Here is an 8300-nt window from a genome sequence, read left to right as displayed (position 1 = left end):
GCCCCTGGCTCGGCGGCCCCGGCGCTGCCCCGCGCCGAGGGGGCTCGGCCGGGCTGGGGGGCCGCTGCCAGCGGGACCCCCGTACCGGGCAGAGCTGAGCCCCGTGGGCTGCGCTGATCCGGCCGAGTGCCCGGGCCCGGCCGCAGGCTGGGGCGATCCGGAGGTGTCGGAGAGACGCTCGTTTGGCCGCTGCGTTTCCAAGGATCGGTGCCCACAATGTGTTTTCTGGTGCCACAGCTGTGGCCTGAGAGGAATCCCTCTCGTGTGCTGAAATTTGATTTCGTAGCTGTGGCCCTTCGCTGGTGAGCGTGCTGGCGGAGTGCAGTGTATTGGTGAGAGGACGTCGGCTTTTTGCTAGGGTATTCTGGAGGGGTTTTTTACTTTTCCCTTAGCAAAGATTGCATTATAAATCTGTACGTATGTGGTATCTGACCTATATAAATGGATTTTAATAAAGCCTGAAGTGCAAAAATAAAACCTAAGGTGGTGAAAGTGACGTTTGAGGAGATGACATCGCCTCTAATTAGAGCTTCTCTAAGTAGTCTTAACAACCTTGGGATGTTTGTTTTATTTCTTTTCTGGACGTAATCCTGCTGGTTATGCTCGCGCAGACTGGAATTTCTTATCCTTCTGTGAGACACGAATGACTAATAAACTTGCTAGTTTGGATTAGTTGAGCAGCTAACTCATGTAAATATTCCTGGCTTGTAAGGGTATCTGGAAGAAAAGCACCAGAACTTAATAGCTTCCTTTTGGCAAGTCAGTGGACTAAATAATACACAAGTTTTGGATTTTTAAAGTTTGTTTTAGTTGTCCCTATTTGCAAATGGACTGAGGTTCTGCATGGACTTTTTTTGGTTTATGGTGTTGTGGGTTCGTGTATTCTGGTGGAAAACAGCTTTACCTGTGATGTTGTGGTCCAGCAGGCCCCAGGGAAGCCCTGTGTCATAGTTGAGTGTTTGCAGGTTCATCTGGACAGCCTAAGCAAATAACAAATGACCAGAAGTAAAAACAAGCTTTATTGCTTTGCCTTTTTGCATATTGCCTTTTAGAGTGAAGCATGTCAACCACAGTGCTAAGAGGAGTTTGATCTGTCAGAGGATGTTGAAGGCTTTGAGTTTTGAGGTGAAGTGACTGGCAGGGCACAGTCCCAGTTTGAAGCTGACACGTTTCCCGGCTCAGGGTAGCTGCTGAATAATCCAGAGCAATCTCTTTTTCCTTGTTTTTCCTTCTACTTGTTGCATTGTAGAATGATTGTAGGCTTTGAGGGACAGTAGTTAGTGGGGCATATCACTAAAGGGCCCTAGTTTCAGTGTCCAGGTGCTGCTGTGCTGCAATCCCTTGCGGGCTCAGCAGTCGTCCCGGTGCCGTACCCGCAGAACGGCAGGGCTCAAACAGCTTGTGGCTCACCCCTTCCAGGCTGAGCATGCCTTGCTTCGAAACAGCTGCCAAAACAGCATTTTCAGTTAAAATCTAAGTGAGCTGGGAAGATTTTTGAAGGGCATAACTTTGGTTTTGTGTGACTAAGGTGCTACGCAGTGGTTTCAGGAAAATTTACTGGAGGTTACTGGTTGCAATACCTGCTCTGGGTTATTGATTGGAGCCTGTACCTGCTGATGCATGTGTTAGACTATTTCTTGCTTCCTTTGCCCTGGTACTCAAATTTAAATCTAGTTAAAGAGAATTCTGTGCATAGTGGGGAATAATTTTCAGTGTAGGCAGGATACAACCACGTACTCCTAGGTACCCATATTTTTGTGAAACTTTATCATAAACTTGTAAGTGATATGTCAAGATGCTGAGTTAATATAGAAGCTAGTTTCCTTCCTACTGTAATAAAAAATTTACATAAATTGTAAAAATTTTCTCAGAAGTTCTTTGTTGTCAGGGTTGTGCAACAAATTGACTCTTCAGTGCTATCCATACTGTGAAAGGAGCTATAGAATTAATTTTTTTTTCTGTAATGGAGAAGTGACAGACCAGCCAGCTTATTTAAATGGCTTTATTTTTACAACTAGACTTCCTAAAATCACAGCTGTTCCCAGTACAGTTTTGTGACTTGACTTCTGGAAGAAATTGTATGCAAAGATACTTATTTTCTAGTGATTGAATTTTGATATACTGTATGACTCTTAAGCTTTAAACATTACTTTTCTTACAACTTTCTGTTAATATTTAGCCTCTTTAGAAACTATTAAATAACTGAATTAATATATAATTTTTGTTATTTTCTTTCATAGACAATGATTTGCAAGGAACAAATAGTTCAGGATCATTGGGTGGTCTTGATGTCCGTAGAAGAATCCCTATAAAGCTTATTTCAAAACAGACCAATAAAACCAAACCTGCACCTCGAACTCCAAGAAATATGAACAGGATGCCTTCGAAGACACAAGCTGGTGATGAAGGTAAATTAATATAAATTCCCTGTAGTAGGGAGTTGTGTTATTCTGCAGCTTGTTCAAGACTTTATTCAGTCTTGGAGACTTAGTGTCAAGGGTTCTGTCCAAGTTCAGATTTCCAGGTACTGCTGCACTGTAGGGCTTAAATAGTGCCCATTTCCAAAAAAGACTGTCTTACTACTTTGATTCTGTTTCTGTAGAATAGTCTCAGCAGACTGGAAATTCTGTGGCATTATTTGATGATTTCAGTATAAATGACCCATGCTCTTAATAGCAGCTGATGTCAATTAGAAAAGTGTTGTGGTTGGCTCGTGTCTTTCTTCTCTTTCTGCTTTCCACAGAAGAATTTGATTATAACAAGGAGGAGCGATACGAATGCAAAGGAGGTGAAATGTTTGGCAATCAAAGGAGATTTCCAGGACCCATCTTTTGGGACTATAAGGTAAAGTCATGGATTGGAAGTCATGAATCTTAGCCTGTATGTCACACCAAGCTGTAGGTAGTCCTGGTAGATACTTTGTTTGTTAAAAGTGTTTCCCATTATTTTTGACTGATTTGTCCCGTTTGTAGTGTTCTTGCTTCCTTCTCAGCTAATTCAGAAATAATGAGTGTGTTAATGATAATTGAAATGAGAAACTTTAGTAATGTTGGGGTTTGTTTTCCCACCCCCTTCTCTATCCTATCAGATAAACTTGCTGGGGGAAAAGGATGATACACCGGTCCATTTTTGTGATAAGTGTGGATTGCCCATCAAAATGTATGGACGCATGGTAAGTAAAAGCACCAGTGAAAGATGCAGCTGTGGTTTCCCTTTAGGTGAAATTAGGTTTTGCTCTGTCTGTGTGAGGCTTCTAGAGGTTACTGATTTCAGCAGGAATCTGAATAAACTTCATAATAGTATCAGGATGGAACAGGGAACCTTCATTGCTGAAGTATTTTTGTTCCATCTGTGTGACTGATTTTGCTTTACTCTTTGATTTAATAAATTTTGAAAACGTTAAACAAAAAATCATAACACTCACCAACAAAAAAACCTTCAAGTTCCATGGGTTTTGATCTTGCACCACTTAGGTTTAAAAATAAGCTTTTTATCTCAGTTGAAGACTTGCAATGAAGTTAGAAAACACTGCTCACTTTTATGTCCCTTTAAAAATCCCTGAGATTAATTTAGATTATTAAGTGTGATGTAAGAGGCTTCAGGATCTGACTTAATGACAGTTAATGCTTTTAAAATTTCCCTCCCTTGCCAGCAGGACAAGCATAATCAGATTGCATGTGCAGCTTCTGTGGATATTCAGTGTTGGCATTAGTGCAAAATACAAACTTCTGCTGATGTTTTACCAACACTTAAAAAACCCAAACAGCACTACCCAGAAAAACCCCAAACTCTAACATAAACTGTTCTAAAAGGTTTCTGTGTAAATATGCTGTAAACCCTTAACCACCTCTATGCTTGTTCACTTCATAGATAACTTAGTTACTTTTATTATTATAAATCGTGTGATGGAGGGAGGAACTGTATTCTGCAAAATGACGAAGATATTTATTTACAGTGTCTTAACAGAGCAATTTTTTGTCTCTAGATACCCTGCAAGCATGTTTTCTGCTATGACTGTGCTATACTACATGAGAAAAAGGGAGATAAGATGTGTCCAGGGTAAGTTATCTCAAGATTTGTTATTAAAGGCAATGTAGGAAAGTAAATATCTTATTTCAGATACTTTTATTAGCATGGCTCTTATTTATATACATTTAGCAGAGTAGAGTAGAGTACACTGTTCTTTCTAGTTTTCAATTGGGATTGTAAGGGATTGGTGTTTACTTTGCTGTTCAAGTATTTGGGTAAGTAACCTGTTACTGCTCTAATTTGAAAAGGAATAAACAGCAGTTTAATTTACTTAGTGAGAGTGACCCTTGTTAAGTCTTGATGCGCAGAAGGAATTCGTGCAAGGGGGAGGTGTTACTTACAAAATTCTACCTCATTCTTTCATAGTTATGTTTAGATACTTAAAAACTAGATAAACTTCAAAATTGATAAAAAGTGGAGGAAAATGGTCAGTTCTAATTTGGCTAATTGTTAACTGATTGACTTTTAACAAGAAAAACCGCTTATCGAGCTCTGTGATGACAATAAACCAATACTCTCTTTTGATTTAGCTGTAACGAGCCTGTGCAGCGAATTGAGCAGTGTGTACGAGGGTCTCTCTTCATGTGTAGCATTGTTCAAGGGTGCAAGAGAACTTACCTGTCACAGAGGGACTTACAAGCTCACATCAACCACCGTCATATGAGAGCTGGAAAGCCTGTTACTCGTCCTCCCATTGAACCTGTGCATCCTCCTATTGCCCCACCACCTGCCGAAATTCCCGAGCGTTTCATAATGCCACCCGAGAAACATCACATGAGCCACATTCCGCCAAAGCAGCACATCATGATGCCACCACCTCCTTTACAGCATGTGCCACATGAGCACTATAACCAGCCCCACGAAGACATCCGTGCTCCCCCTGCAGAGATGTCCATGGCTCCACCGCCCCCTCGCCCCGTCAGCCAGGACACCTTCCGCATTTCGACGAGGAAACACAGCAACTTGATAACTGTCCCTATTCAGGATGATTCGAATTCAGGTGCTCGAGAACCACCTCCACCAGCCCCTGCACCTGCTCACCATCATCCTGAGTATCAGGGCCAACCAGTGGTATCGCACCCTCATCATATAATGCCTCCACAGCAGCACTACGCGCCGCCCCCGCCGCCACCACCACCAATTAGCCACCCGCTGCAGCACCCTCCCCAGGCAGCAGGTACTCCTCACATGGTGTATAGCCAAGCTCCTCCACCACCAATGACCTCTGCTCCTCCTCCAATAACCCCGCCGCCCGGACATATCATTGCCCAGATGCCGCCATACATGAACCATCCTCCCCCAGGACCTCCCCCTCCTCAGCACGGAGGCCCACCTGTAAATGTAAATGCACCCCCTCCCCATCACTATAATCCTAACTCTTTGCCACAGTTCAGTGAAGATCAAGGAACTCTGAGTCCCCCTTTCACACAGCCCGGGGGAATGAGTCCAGGGATATGGCCAGCTCCCAGGGGGCCACCTCCACCTCCAAGGATGCAAGGGCCTCCTGCTCAGGCCCCCCTTCCTGGACCACATCACCCTGATCAAGCCAGATACAGACCCTATTACCAATGATACAAGCAATTATATGAATAGAGAGTGCTATGAAGAGGATAAAATTATATACAGCAGCCTTTTAATTGTTTTGGGGTTATTTTGTTGTGGTTTTTTTAAAATACTGTCATTTTGGCTGTAAGACATTTTGAGGTTTGAATCTTAAATGACTTTTAAGCCTTGGCCGTAGAACTCTGACTTCAAATATTCTGTAGTGCTAAAATAAGTGGCTTAGTAGACCACAGTTGCATTTTAACAGAACTTCTGTTGCTAGTGTGGCTAAATTGTCCTAAGATGATCACTTGTAATATTATTTTCTGGAGAAAAAGAACACATGTTGTACCATTCTGAATATTGTTTTTGTTAAATCCAGTGTTTTTGTTAACCTGTGTACAATAATTAAATTGAAATATGGTTGTAAACATGGTGAGTTTTTATATGGAGTTAACATACACATAGTTCTGGGACACCATTTCAACACTAATACTTTCCAAATGAGTAGCATAGTGAAATCTTAAGGGAACTTTAATATTTCTCCTACTACCTTTCACCATTACTCATTCAACCTATAGTGAATTCATGGCACTAGAAATCAGACATGCAGATTTCTGCATTTACTGCATTTCAACTTCTCCATTTTTTTTTTCTTTAAATTTGTGCAGCAAGGTGAGTCTATCAAAGATATAGCTTTGGGCATGACACAAAAAGATGTATTGTGGGGGTTTTGTTTGCTTTTGTTTGGGTTTTTGGAGTTTGTTTTAAAGCTAGTTTTGATTCAGAAGGCTCTGCTTACATGTAAACATGAGCTGAAATCAAACTATTGTATTTACCTATGGCTGTGTGTGGAAGTGTTTGTGAATTGGCTTGCCGTGTCTGTGAGAAGCAGCTCCTTTTAGGTAGGGAAGTGGTGTTTGCCGCTCTCACTTTATACTGGATGCAGTAGGAAAACTTCACATTTGGATAATCTGAAAGAAGTGATCTGAAATCCTGTGTGAAATCTTGTATGCATGTGAAGGCAAAAATGGCTCTACCAACCAGCATTATTTTCTTTTAGTAACTAACAAACACATGAGGAACTCTCAAGAATCCCCTTCTGTTACTGTTGACTGGGAGGAGGCAGACTTAGGCACATTTATATTACGGCATGTAACTTCATCTGGGAGGAAATCTGCATGTCTGGTTAATATCCTTTGACTCTGCAAAGCCAAAATCAGGCCTGACATACCTGTGTTACAGGGGCTCACTGATGATTCTGTGTTCAGGACACAGGTGGTTCCTGAGGGCACTGCATGGCAGGTGTTTGTGCAGGGCAGTGCATTCACTCACAAAGTGCCCTCTGTTTGGGAAAATCACACATTGTGAAATGACCTACCTGTCCACTGCAGGGGGTGAGGAAATAAGGCAACTCTTTCCATCATGCTGGTTTTTAGAAGTAAGTCAGGTTGCATACTTCTGTTATATATTAGTCTGCTGTGAAGCAGATGAAGGCTTCAAACTTAATATTTCTGTGTCCAAACCTGTTCTTGGAGTTACTGACAAAGTGCTTTTCTGAAAATGCTGAGGGAGTTTAATTGATTAAGGAAAAACAGCAGCTTTTGCTCTATCAAAAAGCACAAAAGTTGAATGTATGTCACTGTAGACAACATGTGAGAATTTTTTCGCTATTTAAGGCAAAGGTGATGTATGTCATACGGACAATGACATACCACCCAAAAAATCGGTGGGATCCCTCAAATTGTTTAGTGACTGTGGACCTAAAATCTTTGCGATAGAGGACTTAGTTGAAAAGTCATCCTATACAGGCAGGACTTGGACTTGGGTCAGGTTTCTGTGTCTTGCTTATAAGAGGAAGACCTAAATATGTTTTTTATTGAGTCTTAAGCATACCTATGTAACCAAGGGCACTGTTGGTATTTTCATATTTACAAATTTTAAAGATGCCTCCATTGGTTGAAAACTTGTGTTAACTGTCTTTTTAATTTTTTTTATGGGTTTGGGCTGTGTTTTGGGGTGGTTGTTTTCTTGGTTAGTTGGTTGGGGTTTTTTTGCAAAATACCTGGTCACTTTACTGTGAAGTTCCAAAATTTATATATTGTATTTAATTGTATAATTGACAGCCCTAGAAATGGTGGCATGTACTTGTGATTTCTTTGGATTTCTTAAGTCTTACTGTAAAGACAAACATTTGAATTAATTATGTTTATTTTGAATAAATATCCCTGTCTGGGGCAGTGATCTCCCTCCCAAGGCATTGCCAAGCAGATCTCAAGTTCTGAAGAGAACTTTGACAACCTTTAAATTTGTTAGCCATTGTAAGTTCCTGTAACAACGTCACATAAGGGAACGAAAAGGAGTTTGATGATGGCTTGTGTCTCCCATGGAATGCAAGAAAGGGCACCAGCAGATGGCCTGAAAACATCCGTGCTTTAGATGCTTGTCTCCTTACACTTTATCCGTGATTCCATCTGTAACTTTCCTTAAAGGATTGCCTGCAGCCATGCATACTTTACAATAAGCAGACTAATTGTGGGAACATATACTTTGTGGTGATTTTCTTTTTAATACTATTAACATAAAGATTGGTTACCTAGATGCAATAAGTGATATTTTTCATGTCTTTTAAAAGAGAATAATTAAAAATGCGAATTATTTTTTAAAAATATGATCCAAGAGAATTAGAAAACCTTATTGAATGGAGTGTCCACTTCCTTTCACTTCCT

The 8300-nt window shown here is 41.0% G+C and overlaps 1 protein-coding gene across 4 annotated transcripts; it reads left to right on the top strand.

Annotated features, from left to right (window-relative positions):
* Positions 1 to 148: 148 nt before the first annotated feature.
* Positions 149 to 7942, top strand: CBLL1 (Cbl proto-oncogene like 1). Of its 4 annotated transcripts, none has more exons than XM_027639627.1 (6): positions 149 to 332; positions 2241 to 2408; positions 2747 to 2844; positions 3089 to 3172; positions 3986 to 4059; positions 4560 to 7942. In XM_027639627.1, exons 2-6 carry the CDS (start codon positions 2369 to 2371, stop codon positions 5599 to 5601), a joined length of 1338 nt encoding a protein of 445 aa, XP_027495428.1. In that variant the 5' UTR covers positions 149 to 332; positions 2241 to 2368; the 3' UTR covers positions 5602 to 7942. The 4 variants fall into 4 exon arrangements, with proteins under 4 accessions (XP_027495428.1, XP_027495426.1, XP_027495427.1 ...); XM_027639625.1 differs by having other exon boundaries at positions 2744 to 2844; XM_027639626.1 differs by having other exon boundaries at positions 149 to 359; positions 2744 to 2844.
* Positions 7943 to 8300: the final 358 nt, after the last annotated feature.

This window comes from Corapipo altera, unplaced genomic scaffold, assembly GCF_003945725.1.
Source record: "Corapipo altera isolate COAL_440 unplaced genomic scaffold, ASM394572v1 1b, whole genome shotgun sequence".
In the NCBI taxonomy this organism is placed as follows: Eukaryota; Metazoa; Chordata; class Aves; order Passeriformes; family Pipridae; genus Corapipo; species Corapipo altera.
This window is presented reverse-complemented; position numbering and strand designations above follow the sequence as displayed.